Source organism: Macrosteles quadrilineatus, unplaced genomic scaffold (assembly GCF_028750875.1).
Source record: "Macrosteles quadrilineatus isolate MER2022 unplaced genomic scaffold, UCM_ALF_1.0 Scaffold_7__1_contigs__length_78375512, whole genome shotgun sequence".
Classification (NCBI taxonomy): domain Eukaryota; kingdom Metazoa; phylum Arthropoda; class Insecta; order Hemiptera; family Cicadellidae; genus Macrosteles; species Macrosteles quadrilineatus.
This window is the reverse complement of record NW_026542600.1, coordinates 31,738,122-31,757,465: the sequence shown is the minus strand read 5'-3', so window position 1 is coordinate 31,757,465 and position 19,344 is coordinate 31,738,122. Positions and strand designations below refer to the sequence as shown.

Sequence of the window (19,344 nt, the reverse complement as noted above, 5' to 3'; positions counted from 1 at the left end):
ACCTAACGAGTTTTTTTTTCATATTTTGTATAATATTCTACAGTACATCTGACTTTTCAAGGGCTGTTCTTATTCTTTACTTTAGTGTGTTACCATGCTAACTAAAAAACTAGATGCTGCTAGACAATCTAGAGACATTCTTTGCAAATAAAGGATATGATGCCCTTGTGAAAAGTCACTACAAGGTTGCAATATTGGATGATCTTTAAACTCCTAATTATAGCTAACTTTCCCCATTAAGTCAACAAGTTAACTGTAATCTTTTAGTGTTGGTAAACAGTTTGTAAGTAGATTATGATTTAGAAAAGTGTTGTTAATTTGTAATGGAAATACTCTATGGAAATCTATTATTCAGGTCCAACCAAACCTATACAAACTCTTAACTGAACTAATTGCAACTTCTACATCAGGCAAATCACAATTGTTTTGCTTCTTCAGTTATCTACATATTTGTTTCAATCTCATTTATAAAATGATTAAATTTACTCTATATACTTGGATCCCATAAATTGTTATATGTCAAAATTATTGACACATGCCCAACATCAGCAATAGTCGAGTTTGTTTTTAGCTTTTTGTATTGAGCTTATTATTTATTTAAATGGGTTTTCATGACTGTTGATTGTTAAATATTGTCTTGTCAGGAGGTGCAGTCATAATCTAGATTACAAAAGGTTCAAATCTCGCCATCACTAATTGTGATAGAAAATGTTTGTAAATATTACCTGAACAATATTCAACATTTTTAACTTAGAATTTCATTTTTTAAATGCAATAGATTTATATAGATACAAATTCTCACAACACTAGACATACAATTTAGTGGTTTAAGAATTAGTTAAGGAACAGCAAAATATCCATCAGTATGTCTAGTGTTGGTTTTGCAGTTAGAAAACTCACTCCATTTAACTAAGTTATCACATTATTTATATTGCTGGAAAGGCGCAGTATTTGTGCCACATAGTAATAGAAAACTTACTACTCAGAAAGTTTCTGCACTCAGAAAGTTGAAATAAAAGTAAAATATGAGTGGGTGAATCATACTGCTTCTGCATGCTTTGTATCTTAAATTGGAAAATCGGATTTGTCCTATTAAAAAAATAACTGAATATTACGTAATAATCCCTTTAAAATATAGACATAGTCCATGATGACACAGGCCTGCAGTTTTCCTTTGATATGCTATGGGCCTTAGATATATTTGTGCCACCCCTTCCCTTGATATAAATCATCAAATAAAAACAATAATGACAATTTATAATAAATCATAAAATCAAACATAGATACTAGGGATTGGCGCATTGTACTTTTAGTTTGAAACGGGACAATATTTTTATTTCCTTCTCAACTTTCGAGACAGGAACAATACAAAATTTTTCTGCCCGTGCAACAAGGGGAAACTTTTATCTTGAGTAGAATTTCTTGCAAATGACAATAGTGATTAAACAAAATGTATCATCAGCCTGTATCGTACTGTTCAATGTCATACGACTGTAATCCGGGATCGTGGCACTATCATTATTATATTTCCGATTGCAGAAACATCGTCATGTTCTCCCCCAATCATGACAAAATTGTGATCATCTCCTACACCACGAACACATCATCACCTTGGATCTTGTCTCCAACAAAAGCTGCAAAATTGTGAACAAATTCCATGACCATGAAGTGGGTCCTTCGCGAGTGTCACACATGATCGTGGCGACAGTTGGTGAAAATCCCGCTGCCTACTTATCTAAGGCTACAATCACATTGGATGCACGCTTGCGCTAGTATTTTGGTGGCGAACGAGTGCGCAAACGTGCTCCTCGAATCAAAATCTGACTGAGATCAACAGAAACAAGTGGTGACTTGTCCATTGCCGCTCACACTGTCCGCCACCAGCAAGTGCAAGCTTGCTTAGACTCCGCACCGAAACAAAAATATTTGTTTCGTAGTTGCAAGTGTGCGTAAGTACCGTAGCAGGATCTCAGTTCAGAGTTCAGTAGGTTCCTGAACATTAAGTCGAGTAGCAGTGACGTGTTGTACCATGGATATGGAAATTCTTGCCTAAAAAATTTGATTACCTGCTTAGTGTAGGTGTTATTTTGTCCAGTATGTAATAGATAGTCTCTGGCGTCATTCTGAAGTACTGGAAAAACTTCACATGTTGTCTTAGCAAGTCATTGAAGATTCATGCATACCTTCATGCATCTTCCTCTCTGTCCACAAAATACTCGTTTACCCACTCATCCCTAATATCTTGTTCATCCAATAATAAAAACTTCAAAATACCACTTTCTAAAACAATGTCCTCGTCACCTGACATCCCCATTCAACTGACCTGTTTGTAATAATTAACTTGCAACTGCTTGCATTCAGCGTGAACACATCGCTGTTCATATAAGCTTGCGCACACGTGCACCACCAAATTACTTGCACAAGCTTGTATCCAATGTGATCCTAGCCTAGCTTATTTAAACATTCCTAAGTATGCTGGGTTGCTGAGTGGTTATAGTGCTTGCAACTGGGGAAAGTTAGTAGCAATTTGATGGTAACTCCTAGCTAATGAAACAGCTGTCTCACTTCATTCTATACTCTTTCTTCATTCATATTTGGGTAAAAATACTACCCGATTTTAGGGGGTATCCCTCATCTCAATTGGTAATACAATATAATAACATCATCTGGTGCTACAGCCTGTTGCTGGCTTTGGTTTCCATAAAAAACTTCCTCCAATGCTGTCAATCAGTGGCTTTTTATTTCCAGTTGCAGATTCTAATTATCTTTAGTTATTATATTTCTCCCTGAAATTGCGGCCCGTCGTTCTCTAACGAATATACTCAAATTAAAATAGTAAGCAAAACATGTCAATAAACGTATTCACAGGCCAACTAATTACATGTGTCTCATGTCATTGAATGTAACATCAGTAACTAACAAAGTGAGTGCAAGACAAAGTTACGATCAAGTAGCAACATAATGAGTGACAAGTGATAACCAACTAATCTAAAACCTCTTGCCATTTACTGAAGCAGTCCCTTGATGTCATGAATTAATTATTATCACTCTTAATCATAAAGCACATAAAATATTTGAAAACACAGATACATACTAATTCATGTTAACATAAAAAATCACTCTTATATTTAGGAAGTGTTCATAGGTCTGACAGATAATATTGTATTGATAATATGTTAATGTTAAATAGTTTAACAAATACATTTCTTATTGATGAATCAACTTGTTGAATCCTCAAAAATCTTATTAGATAGTGCACTGACATACAAAATTCAGTCAGTCCATAGCAGAAGTTGTAGAGAAGGAAATGTGTGGTTGTATAAGTAAGATGATTGTTTTGTTTCTAGCCTCGAGTGCATTTTATATTTGAGTTTAAAATAATGTATCCTATTTTCATAATTGATGTTGATACTGTAATTGAAATATAAAATATTGGAAAACATCTACTCTAATGTATAAAGCCATACACCAAATATCACTCGTATTTTCAGTTTTTAACCGTTACAATTTTGGTTTTCCGATACATTTTTCCGTTCCTTGACAGATCATTGTTTTGGATGGTGCACCGACAGATAAAAATCATGTCTGCCAAAGTGTGATGATTGTTATGTTGTTTACGCTGCAGCGCAGTTTGTATTTTTATCATGAATAGGTATAAAATTTACAAAAGTTTAGGTACTAATGTCATAACTTAAGGGAGAGCAAACTGGTCTAGTGGTAGAATGTGGGACTTCAATTTCTGAGGTCCTGGATTCAAATCCCTCCAAATCACCAATGGATGTTATCTAAGTGATAATGCCGCAACCCCTAGGTCTAGCCTGAAGTAATGTGAAAAACAATCCCGGGCTCGTGTCTAGGGTCCTAGGAAAAAAAAGTCATAACTTATTGCTCTTACACCTACACAAACAATATGTTGTTACTGCAAAATATGTAATGTCTCATTCATCTACTCATTTGTTAAAAAATAATATTTTGAATAGTGTATACAAGAGAAGAACTAGGTTTAGAAATGTGTACCCTAGTTACCTAAGTGTGATTGTTTTCTTATCTAGTATAGAGCGCACTTTGTATTTGATATTGGAATTATGAGTCCCATTTCCATAATAGAACTGAATAACCAATGACAAAAACATTTTGGATATCAATGTAAGAAACAAATTAAAATAATGGAAATGAGCAGAAGTAGGTTAGGAAATGTGTGGCTGCCTAAGTGTGATAATTGTTTTGTTGTCTAGCCTGGAGCGCACTCGCCTAAGACAGTCTACAAACTCTCACCGCAGGTATCGGTAGCTCATTGTTGTCGTGTTGGGTGTATGTGACTCCGTCCGTGACTTTGTTGTGTGCTTCTGTGACTGTAGTTTGTGTTTCTTCTGTCTCTTGTACCTCTGTTAACTTCTCGTCTAACAACTATCTTACAACGCTAGTTAGGTTCAACGTCATCTTTGGTACTAAAGTTTTAAGTTTGTTTGTTTAGTTCTGGTGTCTAGAAAGACTGGTCGAGGTTAACTGACAGGATTGTAGTTGGTGTGTGATGTATTAAAGATAACAAGATGTTTAAATCGTAATTATAATGGTGGTTATAAGTTGGTAGCATCACAATTTTAAAATCAATAAAATTACTTGAAAAGTCTCATTGCAATATATGTGTGAAAGAGCAATTTTTTGAACAGATATAGGGTATATTTATTGGAAAACTGGAAAACACCCAGGTGCTCACTTTAACTATTTTATCACCAAAATTATAAATAAATTAGAAAGTATCCCATGAATCATTTTTTGCCTTTCTAACATTAGAGTTTTCCATTAATGTCACAATATTAAAAGGTACATTTTTAAATTAACTGTTTATTTTGAACAAGAAATATTTTCATGATGGGTAAGCCTCTGGATCGAAAATTGCAATATAAAATGGTTTAAGTTACCTTTTGCGTCAAACGATCCTTGATGTAGTAAATAACTACAGCTGTTTCGTGCCGCTGGAGCACATCTTTAGGTTGTCAAGCGTTAAGATAATAAAGCTGTCATTCGTGGATGAGTTTGTTAAAATAAATAATTACACAAAATACACGAGTACGAAAACATTTAAATACACGAAAATCGTGTGTTCGTCACTTGGCCAAGTTTGTAAATTTGTCTATTTAAATGTTTTTGTATTCGTGTATTTTGTGTAGTTATTTATTTTGACAAACTCATCCACAGATGACAGCTTTTTTATTTTAACGCTTGACAACCTAAAGATGTGCCCCAGCGGCACAAAACAGCTGTAGTTATTTACTACATCAAGGATCGTTTGACGCAAAAGGTAACTTAAACCATTTTATATTAAGAACTATTTAAATAAAACTCTTGAGCTTTATCATAGTCTTAAGTCTTCTATCTAGTTCATCTTCATTCCTACACAAGAAGTTCTGTGATTTTTACTTTCTCTTCATGTACAGCCAGGAAAATTTTAAGGTACTATCAATCATGGAAAAAACAACTAGTATTAAAAAAAATTATCATTGCGTTTTTAAACTATACATTTATGTTTGATTTTTTCTTTAAATAATTTATGCAGTCTTACTCGATATGCCTTCTGTGTCTCTTGTAGTTGAAAAATATCTTTGTAATTTTTAAAAGAAACATACAGATAGAACAAGGTGGTTTCATTTCTAGTTTATCTACACTCTTTTGTTTCTACTGTGTAAATTTACATTAATATTATAATATGTTTAGCGATACTGATAGCTATACTAAGTCTATTTACTAAGTATATAAAAAAAATTGTTGAAAGGCCAAATAGATGAATACCTCGATAATAGCTGTTAAATTGTAATAGCAAACATGATAAGCAATGTTGGGAGTTAACTGAATAATAAATTATTCAGCCAAAATGTAATGGTCTGTTGGTCTCAATAATTCATCGATCTGTGTTTACTTTTTATTGGTGTGGGTACCAAATTTGTATGAAAAAATTCACACTCAATTTACCGAGAACAAAACTTTTATTAGATTGTTTTCATCTTCGACTTTTGTATACTGAAACAGACATCCAATCTATATGTACCACCAGCAGCCAATTTTCGATTAAAAATAGTTGAATGAGCCACTCACAGAATGTTTCATGGTCGAAAATTGTTCTCCCCGAGTTTTTGTTCAGGGACATAAAATATGTCAGTTACCGGCGGCTTGTCCGTAGGAGTATGTAAGCTTGTGAACCCCCAAAGGAACAGCTCACAAAAAGTAATAATAGCACTTGTATATACACATCAGATCATGATCAATTCCTTGGTAGATTTCAAAAGAAGCACCAAGACAAGCTACGTTGACTTGACCGTAGTGACTGCGATAAGGGTGTGGTAGTAAGATCAAACCCTTGGAGTTGAGCTGCCGGATATGCAGCTACTATTGCTGCTCTACCATAGGCATGGACGGGTCTATTTGCAGATGGGAGGCTGTTTAATTCCAAACAAAGCATACTAGGAGCTGCGACTGAGGTAGCTCTTATTGGCTGGTAGATCAACTCTAGGATCTCCGTACATTATTGTCTGCACACATTGCCACAGACACTGTGTGGTAGGATCACCTTTATATAAGCTTTTTTTAATTAGATATATTAAATAATAATGTTTATTGAAATTATTATACATCGTAGCAATGGAAAGTGAAATTGTACTGAAGTATTAATACTAATAAAGATTTTAAACAAATAGCGTTTGTAAGATTATTGGTAGAAGACAAGATTTTAATTACACAATATAGTATTGGTAGGCCTTTGCCGAGAAGATCAAATTTAAGGCAAATACCTCGAATGTAATGTAAATGACTGGGTTTTGATTGTTTCTGTGATTTCTATACACATATTCTTCTTATAAGTAGTTAGTTTTTCCCCCATCAGGGCTTTTGAACCTCCCAACTAATACGTCACCAGCTGCCATTGGCTATACATAGCTTACAATCAGCAGTTTGGCTATTTGACATACGCGACGGAAATAATTAGTTTACATCAGTGTTCTCTGGTGGTGGCTCAATTCAACCACATTATTTTTTATTCTAAAACTGGCCGCAACTTTAACATGGGAATGGAAAGTCTAGTTTGATCCATAGTCAAAAACACTCACTCCCTTCATATAGAATACCTTCTCTTCTTGGACACAGACTTAGTTTGTTAGAGTTACTTACCTACAATTGTTTGTAGGTCGCTGTCTCCGTCGAGTGCAGTTTCCGCCGAGACTGTCAGCCTGAGTGGAAATGCCGGCCCCGGAGCCCCCAGAGCCAACTCCCTGCCTCGACCCACCAGTCCTAGCCCTTCTGTTGTCAGCGAACGGGCGGAGGCCGAACTTCAGGTAACAACTAAATAATAGGTTTAAAATAACTAACTAGGTTTAAATTTAAACACCCAAAAATTAAATTATTTTCTCTAACTTATACCCAGTTGCCATTTATCATCAGGCAATAAATGTTTAATACCATAAAGCCATTGAAGTGACGTTTAATTCCTACTAGGCTAACTTAATACTTTTCTTGACTTTAGTTATGATGTGAACTGGTCATATAGTTGTTGTATAGTTACAAGACCAGGTTTTGAACTGTTTCCTGACAACAAAAAGACACAAAAACAGAACTAAAACAAAGCACAAACTTTGTTTTCTGCGGATTTGTCGTTAACAAGTTTTGTCAATAACTACTGCTAATTTGTATTCTCTATGAATTAAATTGGTTATAACCAAGGAAATAGTTTTTTAAAAGGTTTTTAATAACATATACATATACATATTTACGTGTAACATATACAAGATTTCTAACGTGTTATTGTATTTTTAAAATCTGTATATATCTGTATGTATCTGTATACACCTACAGTGAACTCAATATTATGTGGAATTTGGAAAAACATGATTCAATGAACAACGCATATGTCCATAACCATTTTGCCCAACCTAAAAGTAACTAGTCTATCAGGACCGCATCACTGATGCATCCTCTCAGTGAATTTTGTTGACAGATCAAGCTAAAGATTATGATCTAACTTCTAACTTATAGTAAGATGATCTCTATTATTACTGTAGGGCCAAACTGTAGGCCCCTTAGTTACCATTGGCTGTATTGGCTAATAATTAACAGCTGTGTCTAAGGAATATGTCGGCCTTAGTCAACAAGACTACAAGGTTGCGCCACTCATCCTACACTCATCTCCATTCATACTTGTCACCTACATTGGTATGGTCGCAATTTAAAAGTAAAGTATTAATTTATTAGGTTAGTTGAATCTTTGGTTATAATTACTCATACACTAAAAGCTAGTTAATTTAATAGATTGACATTGACGTACTTTTATCACAGTATAAAATAGCCTATTACATTTTTTTATTTTATCTTTGTATGGATTTCAAGCGTTTACCTTACAACAAAAGTCTTTAGGATTAGTTAATTGTGAGGTAAAATAAGATATGGGCTAACAAACACAGTCAGTGAGTCAGTAGAATAGCAGTATATTGTATTTAACGAAATACGATAAATATTAGGGTAAAACTAAAATGTAAAATAATTCAAAAATAAAAGGCCAAGCCAACGTTTGTGACTCCCAGGCTCCAAAGTAACTTGATGTTTAAAAATGTTTGCAGACGATATAAGCAGTGTACAAAATCACTGAGAAGTAAAATATATATCAATGACGAAAGTAAGATTGCATAATAATCAAAGACGTTATAACACCTTAAATGTGTTACCTTAGTTCGTTATCACTGAAGAGGCCTAACAAAATTAAACGATAACTGATAACAACATATTATTAATAACATCAATGTTATTACTTGTTCAATACAATTATTGAATGATTGATAATACATTTAAATAAGAATGAACTCCAATTTTTCGCCCTCACTCGTCTCATGGACCTCTCTGCTCACTGTTTCCCGCTCATCGGTTCGCGGGCCCCCCCTGTTACGCCACTGCAGATGCACTCTATTGGGGAACTATATTCTTTGGATGTATCTACTGGAAGTTGGGTTTAAAACTGATAGAATTTTTAATAACACCCGTAATCTCTAGGATAAACAAGAGCGAGAAGAAGAGGAGAGGAAAAGGCGTATCCAGCTTTATGTGTTCATTTCTCGATGTATTGCCTACCCCTTCAACAGCAAGCAACCAACCGACATGACAAGGCGACAGTTGAAAATAACCAAACAGCAGCTTGAACTCATTCAGGGAAGGTTTCAGGTAAATATCCTTAGTTAATAGTATTCGTAGTGATAAGCATTAGTCAACGTTTAAAATGCAAATTGATGGATAGAAGCAATTTACATCAAAAACATTGCAACAGATTTGGTAGCAAACTGCTGAAACTATGTCAAGCATTTATCTTACACATTTGCTAAAAACATGATTGTAGTTGTCTTAATATTTTCAATGCATTTTACTAACATTTACTCAGGGAATGCATAATGATAGGTTCCTTTTTTAAGAAAGCCAGGCTTCCTAACCATGGAATTGCAGCACGGCTAGTTTATTATACACCCTCATGCAAGAACAATATTCATTTTCTATAAAATCCCAGATCAATGACTGACCAAGATCTTCTTGATGTAATTTTCTTGTATTTACCCCTTGATCTCATCATTTCCTCCTGTTATCTACACTTTGTGCACAAGATGCCATCAACCAGGATTCCCATCTCTTATAACTATCCATTGAATATTCAATTTCCACAAAAAAATAGTCATCTCTTGCTAGCCTAGTACAATTTTCTCCTAAGACTTATTGCATTCGCTACTTCTGCACCAGTTGGAGCAACCATAATGCAGTATCCTCTTTGAACGTTACCTTCTGACCGTTCCTAGTGCTTACAGTGTATCAATTTTAATTTTTCAACCCTTTGTCCTTCCTCTGGCTAACAGGTTTCCATGCTATAACCACTTTTAAGTTCCCTCGTTCCCAGCAACACTCATACCTTGGAATCCAACAAACAGTGATTTAGGGGCACAGCTGGTCTAGTGGTTGAACAGTGAAACCTGGAGGCCTGCGAATCGTCAATGGCTTGCGATTATTTTGTAAGCTAGAGGTTAAAAAAATTTCCTTAATCTTAAAGTCCATCTACCTAGAAAACAATAAAAGATTGGGTTTTCTTTGTATTTAAAGACTCCTTCCACAAAAATTCATAAGATAATATGTTAATAATGATTACTCAGAATTAAAAGCTGTGTAAGTTTCAATATAACTAAATTGACAAACATAACATTTTATTTACTTTCCATAACATTTTCATCGCAGTGGTAGCAAAACTCCTATAAGAATATGATATAGTGTATATTGTTTTGTTTATCGTTCATCAGACTTAGTGAAAATCATGAAAAAAGACAAAAAAGTGAATACTGATCGATCAGTTAAAATATAAGCTTGCCCATGCAATGTAGCTGCCCAACTGTGTCTAATAAATTTTCACATTTCCTAGTCATATTTGAAAAAAAGGTAACCATTAGAAGGGCTGTGGTTCTCACTTATCTGTGGATACGATAACCTCTATTACTACAAATATTCAAAGTGACTAGGGTTGTCCATAAATTAAGGTCTCCAACCAGCTCCCGTCACGGCCAAGCCAGTTAGTTCAACTCTGAGACAAGCACATTTTTTTACTTCTTATACTACTTTCTAGCTTGTACCTGCTCTTATGTGACGCTTAGCCATTTCATAGTAGTAAAAAACAGTGAGAAAGAAATTCAATGCTCCCACCAAGTAGAAATGATGTTTTGTGATTTGGTATCAGTGGTCTAACTTTTTTGGCTAGAATAGAAGTAGATGAATTTAAGAACACCGTGTTGGTCTCAGATTTGAACTAGCTCACTTGGTCTCGATGGCAGCTCAATGTAGACCTCAATTTACAAACAACCCTAGTATGAATAAGTTAAATATGCTGTCAACAGTGTAACATGATCCTCAGGAAAACTCATTCTGCTAATCTTAATCAAAAAATGATTGAAGTCAGTATGCAGCATACAAGAAAGGATCACAGCACCTCTTTTGCCCTCAATAAAACTAAAGTAATTGTTTTTATTGAGAAGCAAGGTTATTTTGATGTTTTGTCATTAGATAGTAACAAGGCCAGGGTTTCGACTGTTCTCTTACAAAAATCGTAAGTAATGCTATTAGCCTTGAAAAGACCAAAATTGAATGAAATAAATCTACAGTATTAGTATTGTAGGTAATAGTTATTGTTTTACTTGTATCATAATAGTTTTCAATCTCCTCCTATGTAGACCTTAGGTCTAATCACAATTTTAAACTGTTTCAGAGCTTTCTAAAAGGTGATACACAAATAATGGCAGATGAAGCCTTCCAGAACGCAGTCCAAAGTTATTTTGAAGTTTTCTTACGTTCCGACCGTGTTTTGAAAATTGTTCAGTCAGGTGCCTGTTCTCAACATGATTTTAGAGAAGTGTTTAGAAACAACATTGAGAAAAGAGTCAGGTAAACATTTAAAAATAAATTATTAACGGTACTTTACATAAATATTGTATTTATTGATTTATTTTCATATATTATTATTATGTTGTTAGGCTTATTCTAATGACAGGATATATCTTTGCCTAACTGGTAAAAAAACCTTGCCTGCATGCTAAAAATTCAAATTCAAAAGAAGTAGTTGTTTGACATATTAGTATTTTATGTTTATGACCCATTAATAGAATGGCCGTTTACAAATTTTGTTTGATAATGTGTACAACCGCTGCTAATATACTGCACCACCAACTTCTTTTGGAAAAACTAAGGTCTTTGAAAAACATCTTAGATGCAGCAATACCTAAAGTGTCTAATCATAAAGAGAGTTAGTTAATGTTTAACATTGGTAATTTAACTTTTAGGTCTGCAATATTTGTCAAAGTTTTTATTCTTTTAGCTAAATGTTTTCTTCTCTTTGCAGATCTTTACCAGAAATTGACGGACTTAGTAAAGAGACAGTTTTAGCTTCATGGATGGCAAAATTTGATTGCATATTCAAAGGTAATGTTATGAAATGTTAAATATATTATGCAATATTTCATAATGTGTAACTTTTGTAATTTTATAACTATTCATTTGAAACTATTTATGTATATGAACAAGTAATAGGCAAATTTATTGCAGCAAATTGTAAACCAAAATGTTGTTACTGTATAATAATTTAGTATCTCTATTGGTCATATTAGTTGCGTAGTATGCTCAAGTCAGTTTCTAGCTAGGAAAAGTTGAATCAAAGAGTTAACTCTAGTTAGTGAATATACAAGAGCGGTTTCATTTTCAACCACCGATCGATCCGTGCAGACGTTACACGGGCAGAAGAAAGCCGGCATGCGACCAGTAGCGGCAGAACCGGGGCGTCAGGGACCCCCCTGAAAAATTAAGAAGGGTCAGGGGTTCATATAAAAAATAGAGTTGAAAGTCGCTGTGCAGTTTTCGGGAATTTCAAAGACTGAAGTTCAAATTAGGACCTACTGAGGTTTCATCAGCAAAAGTTTAAAAGACTTGTAGTAATTATCTTGTGATTCTCTTGTGAGATTTCAGCAATAATCCAACAAAAATGCTTTGTATTTCTTAGTAATTTAATGTTGAACCAATACAATGTTTGTAATGTTTCTTCGTGTAAACCATTATTCAGCCCCAGTGTACACACTTACTTGGTTATACCCTACCGTCTTACTTTTGTGATATACTATAATCAAAGCAGCCAATTTTAATTTAACTTATTACTTATTCAGTTTTTAGGGGGAGGGGGAGAGCTGGCCGAAATTTTCCGAACACATACAAACCTCTAGGGCCTAAAGCTTCTTTACTCTTCCCTGTCGTCTGCAGTAAATCATTTTTGACATCTTTAGTAAAAGCCGGGATCCAGTTATGTTACTGCTTGAAGAAAAATTTTCTTCAGGTAGCCTTAAAACACGTTTTACGGCTTTTATTTTTAAAAATTTTTCAAAAACGTGTTCACCATTATTGATGCTCTCGCCAGGTGTGAGTTGCGAAGGGTGATTTGTTTTCTACAGGCTGAAGGCCATAGTGCTGCAGAAATCCATATGAGAATGAGCTGTGTGTATGGGAAAAACTTCATGAGTGATGGTGTTGTGCGTGAATAGTTTAAATAACTGAATAGTTAAATACTTTAAATGTGGAAAGTTTAAAGATGGCCGTAATGATGTGCATGATGAAGGGGGTCAAGGACGTAAATCTATCGTTTCAGATTACCTGGCTCAAGGAGTTGACAGAATGGTTAAAGAAAACTGTAGATTCCCCATTACAGCTTTGCCAAGGAATTTCCAGAAGTTTCATGGTCTGTTTTGTACTCTATTGGTTCTGAACTGTTAGGCTTCAAAAAACTTGTGCATGTTCGGTCCCAAAAATTTTGACGGACAGCCACAAAACTCGAGGAATAGCGCCAGGTTGGGAATTCCTTTAGCGTTATCATGTTGAAGGAGACAACTTTTTAAAATCAATTGTGACTGAAATGTGAAATGTGTTTATTGTCTTGTGAATTTATACAAATTATTGATAATGTCAGAAAACTGCTAAAATTAGCAAAGTCAGTTAATGAATACAATATACAATATGTACAATAATACTACACACAAGGAGACATGTTACAATACATACCCTAATATTACAACCAAATAATCTTGTTGCTAAGAAAAATGCAAGGCATTTGGAATAATGGAAGTTAAACCCCATAACCAACTAAATCCAACAGTAATTTGGTAAATTTGGTAGCTCTACTTAAAAGCTCTACTGAGAATGAAACCTGGATTCAATACAATACATCAGAAACAAAATGACAATCACAACAATGGATGCATTCAAATTCACCAAAAAAACCAAAGAAATTCAAACAAACCTTCAACAACAGAAAAACAATGGCTACGGTACTGGGTTTTGGGACCAACAAGGTGTGTTGCTTGTAGAGTTTATGGGGCCCGGAACCACGATCACTGCAGCTGTTTATTGTGAAACTTTATGACCTTTGCGTAAATGGCTTCTCGAACAATTTGGATACATTTTCAATAATCCGCCATACAGTCCTGACTTAGCACCCAGTAACTTTTATATTTTTCCTGAACTGAAGACGTGGCTTGGTGGGAAGCACTTTCAAACTAATGAGGACCTTCAAACCAACGTCAAGGACTACTTGAATTCAAATGTCTCAATCTCTTTGGTGATTATGTCGAAAAGTAACCGTAAGTGCACCAATACCAATCTTTTGCTAGTAAAATTATTGCTTTATATGAACTTGTCTTTTAATTATAGCCTATCTGAGGTTGAAAAAAAACTCCCTATATATATCTGCAGTAAGCTTGATGGCACTTAGGTTATGTGTGCAAGATGATGGTATATAATATGCCCATGAATTGGGTAAATGCACTATAACTATTCCACTATGGAAGTGAAGGCAGAAAGATTTTTCAATTGAATTCTTAAAGGGGCAGCATTTTCCATGAAATGTGGTTTTCTTTACTCATGGCATCCTGAAAGACCAACAGTAAATGTTAGGTTATGTGGACTCTTTGATTAGAAGATTTTAACTACGTCAGAACACAAACAGGAAAAATACTATATTTTGGAATTTATCATTCCAATAATTTTAACCAAATCATCCATGTGAGATATTTTGGGTATTTTTTATGCTATGTCACAGGTAATGTATGGTAAGACGAGTGCTGTAGAACTTCAATGCAACTCTAGTGCTTGCAGGTGACATTCAACATTCAACACATTATTTAAGCATCAGTAAGTTAGGTGCGGGCTATGGTGTTGCTAAATGTTGTGGCATAGGTACGTCAGATGAAATCGTGACTGTGATTTCAGTGGGTGATGACGACTCCAAGAGACCATCGCGGATGCAGCAGCAGACTCTCAACAGTGAGCTGGTCCTCTCCAAAGAGCAACTCTACGACATGTTCCAGCAAATCCTCGGTGTCAAGAAGTTTGAGCATCAGTTACTGTTTAATGCTCTCCAGGTAAACAATATTGATGTTTTGTTGTTTTTCTGATAGCATTGACTTTTGGATACTGACGTAGGCTATACATCCCATCTATATGGAACAACTGTGGCCAATTTTTATTTAAATAAAATTTAGTTAAATGAGCCCCCCACTACTGTCAACATTCTTTTCCCTCTCTTAGTTTAGACACTATTGTTTACAATAAGTTGTACTTTCAGTTGGTTGAAATGTTGAGGTAATTGAGAAAAATTAGTAATTAATTGACGTCAGAGCACTCTGGGGGTTTCTTAATTCAACTACGTTAGTTTTTTTTCTAAAACTAGCAAGAGCTTTAACGTTGGAATGGGATGTTTACTTCTATTGATATTCAAAAGTTGTGCAAGGTTAGGCAAGACTTACAGGTTATGCACTTTACAATGGGTCACACCTGCTAAAAAAAAAACTGTACACATTTTTCATATGGCACAAATAGTGCATTTTTTGGTTGGTGTGACAATTTTTACTGGGACCCCAAAATGATATATTTTGGGGACAACTTAAAATTTGTAATTGTAAAGCCCCACCTAGTGACTCCTCATTTTAAATGCCTTTTCAAAAGCAAAATAGGTTAGAAAGAAAGTGTAACAATTTTTTTCCTTATCACATTTTAGAAAAATAAGGTTGTAAAAACTTAATGCCACTTCTTATTTCAGCTTGATTCTGCTGATGAACAAGCTGCTGCTATTCGAAGAGAACTGGATGGGAGGATGCAGAAGGTGGCAGAAATGGAAAAGGTAACTGATAAATGAAATTAATCCATTAGGCTGCTAGATTACCTGTATCTCAATCAATCAAATCTTTTATTGTAGTCAGACAATATACATTGTATTACAAACATCAACTTAAAAGACTTCTAAATATAAACAATAAAATAATGCTAATGAAAGTACAAAACTGGTACTATAACGCTGATAACACATTAAATTAATAAATACAGAGCAGGTGGACTTATAAATTGGGCTGTTAAAAAAATTCAGCAACAGAGTAACATGCACGTTCTAAAAGGTATTCTTTTAACTTAATTTAGAATTTTGCTTCTGACTTTAAGGATTGTAGATTGGCTGGTAATTTGTTAAGCAGTTTTGGCCCGAGATTTTGAGGTAATGATGCAGCTAATTCAAATCTATGAGAGGTTTGTCTATGATGGTGTCTTTGCCTGGTATTATAATTATGAATATCTGCACCGGTTACTATTGTTGTTGATTTAAACCTATAATAGAATTAATAGAATTATAGAATCTTTAGGAGATTTTGAATAACCTGATTACATTTAAGTGGTGCAATTATTTACATTGTGTATCATTTATAACTACTTTCACTTAAAATAATTACGTTTACAACTTTTATCATACAAACTGTAATTAAAACACCAATTTATATAAATTATTTTATCATAATGATGAGGTAGGATGGATTTATTAAGGCACAATCAAACCATGATACTCACAATTATCTCTTAAATAAAGTAAACCATGATACCTGTATGTTGCACCAAACTTAGCAGATTTTCATATGAGTTATAGGTTATTGATAAAAAGGAATGCACTCTGAATCTCCATGTAAAAAACTTTAGCCCAGTCGGTGTCTAGATTTGCTAGTACGAGGGACTAAAAAACCATTTTTTTCTTTCAAAAACAAGTAAAGGAGTTTCAGATTTGGTGCATTACATAGATAACATAAGGTATTTTAGAAAGTTAGAAACTTGAAACAAAAATGTACAGTGGTCGTATTCTAGTTATCACTGTAAAAATATGGTAATAGAATTTGCTCCTGTGAAATTAAGTTACAGTAGAGAGTCGATTATCCTAAACAATTGAGAAATTGAGGTGATTGGATATAAAATTTTCGTTTAGTCAAACATTTAGTCATCAACAGGAAAAACGAGATACGATACCCTAACTTTGATTGATAATACATTAATTTATTTTTACATGTGAACATGTATTTTTTACTTGTTTTGATAATCTCCCGCGATTGTAGATACACCAATGAGTATATCTTACGGTCTTGTTGACACCAGCAACCGTCTCCTGCTATCACAGAACACCCATGTACAGCTGTCACTTTTTAAACCTGTGATTAACACTTGATTTTATTTAATTTTTTTCTTTCTTCCTTCCTTTCGGTTAACTTGGACGCCGTCAGACCAAGCATTGGTTCATCTACTGTATTTTTCACAGCTGTGTTTCTTTACTGTATTTCATTTACTTAATTTTACATCAGTATTTTAATTTTTGGATCATTCAAGAATCATATTAAAAATCCACAGCATGCTTATAAAGATTTTTTTAAGAACTAAAAAGCTATCTATATTTGCTGTGTTTACTCAGATCACTTTTCCTCTTTCCAGTATGCACTCTCAAGAAACAGCCGTGTGAAAGCTCATTCCTCAGATATTAGTTTAGTTCATTCCTGCTGTTGCTGTTGCTGTTGGTCAAATTTTGGATGAATCCAAAGTATATTTACTTTAAATTACACTACTTTTTATCTTACTGTGCATCCATAAAAACTGCCTGATGTTTCAGAATAGGAAGCTGATGCCAAAATTTGTTCTGAAAGAGATGGAATCGTTATACATAGAAGAACTGAAGGCATCGATAAATCTGTTAATGGCCAACTTAGAGTCTTTGCCTGTTTCCAAAGGCTCAATGGACTCTAAATATGGCCTTCCAAAGCTGAAACGGTATAACCACAGGTACGTTTAACAAAATCTCAATGTCTGCCATGCTGCAACTTACAATGGATGTTATGATTGAGTCTGCAATGATCTAGGCACAGTATAGTAATGATTTTATACCGAGTGCTTTATCAGTAATCGGTTTTAATATTTTATTATTTTCAAATCATAGAACTGTGATTGGTATTTTAGCTGTACAGTTCATGTTCACTGATGCCTAGGATGACTGGTAAATTAACTTATATTTTAAAATTTGCTTGTACTTTTTAAATCTTGATGCTCAGTTTTATTAAAATTAAAGATACTGTTTGACGTATCATTAATATTAGCAGGGCTAGTTTTTTTTCTAGAAAATCTAAGTGGAAAGAAAACTGTCTCACAAGTATTTCAGGTAAATAAAATAGATACAAGATCGCTTGTTTGTTTAGCGTAAGAGAATTCATTCAATCATTTTTAAGTATCATGTAATTTTCTGTAGATACAAATATGACTGTATTTTTTTTACAATTCTTACAAATTTTATAATTTTAATTTATGCTGTTTCGTCATGGAACATTAAAGATACAAACAGTGTTCTACATCTTTATCTAACTATCCATTCATTTTCTATATTCTTCTCAATTCTTTAACAGATTGCATGAACTAATTCGCTTTCTGTATTTTGATCAAACAATTTGTCGCCAAAGTTTAATACCAATAGTTAGGTTGTTGACGATTTTAGTACTTGCCAAAACGGGCTAACAGCATAGGCAGTAGCAGAGTACTTGAATATACTCGTATTGAGCTTTAAAGTACTACTAATGCATGTGCTAGTATCAGGCAAGACTGAACGTCTCTGCCCACTGTTGGAGTCTGGTTGTTTTTAGGCGAAGTAGAAGTTCTCGCCGCCCAGTAGATGCTGTACTAGCCGTGGGACAAGATCTGAAAGGTTTAATAAGGTATGACATTGAGTTGACTTATTTCGTAGGCTACCAGTTATGTAGAGCTTGACATTTCAAATAAAGGTACATCTCTAACATGACCAGCTCGAGTTCAATGCAGACTACTTTCAATACATTGTGTCGTGTCTATTCATAGTTATCTCTACCAAAGTAGTTATCTCTATTAATTGTGTCTACTTGTAGTTGTGGAAATACAGGTGTAAGCGACAACATGGGCGTTAGTGGTTGAAACTATTTTCGTTTGATTGTTTTTTTTGTTTTTTTTCATTGATTCATCCTTTGTTAAACATCTTTGCAGGAACTGTAATGGACATAAACTTATTATTATTTGGTTACGATGTGGTTAAAATAAGAAGAATTTTAAATTATATATTTAAGCAGTACAGTAAGTACTCTCCACACTCTAAGTTTAAACAGTATATTTGGGAAATAACACAAAATAAACTATTCACATACACAGCATGGATTAGTCTTCAGTTTAATGACTCACATGATCCAAGAAGATGCATTGAAATTAAAATCATGAAAGGAAAGATACTTCTTATTTTTGTAAACTAACACTGTTTAGGATGTAGTTGCACTTTTATTGAGTGGGTTTTCTGGGGGTCAAATTAACAAAGTGCTGCTTCAGTTGGAAATTTTAATAATTTTTGGGAAGATTTAATTGTTTGATAAGTCTTAGTCCAATTTCGGAAAAGTTCCATCCCATTTGGTGTTTCCTTGGTGTTTGAACGTTGGTATATAATTT

General features: G+C 34.1%; 1 protein-coding gene across 1 annotated transcript in view; it reads left to right on the top strand.

Annotated features, from left to right (window-relative positions):
• Positions 1-19,344, top strand: part of LOC128998612 (calcium-dependent secretion activator) — a 226,535-nt gene that overhangs the window by 91,517 nt on the left and 115,674 nt on the right. Inside the window, exons 4-12 of the mRNA XM_054424824.1 lie at positions 4,236-4,280; positions 7,178-7,325; positions 9,031-9,198; positions 11,267-11,442; positions 11,897-11,976; positions 14,803-14,954; positions 15,632-15,712; positions 17,504-17,673; positions 18,522-18,593. Coding sequence (XP_054280799.1) covers positions 4,236-4,280; positions 7,178-7,325; positions 9,031-9,198; positions 11,267-11,442; positions 11,897-11,976; positions 14,803-14,954; positions 15,632-15,712; positions 17,504-17,673; positions 18,522-18,593 — 1,092 coding nt within the window. The remainder of the gene's footprint in view (positions 1-4,235; positions 4,281-7,177; positions 7,326-9,030; positions 9,199-11,266; positions 11,443-11,896; positions 11,977-14,802; positions 14,955-15,631; positions 15,713-17,503; positions 17,674-18,521; positions 18,594-19,344) is intronic.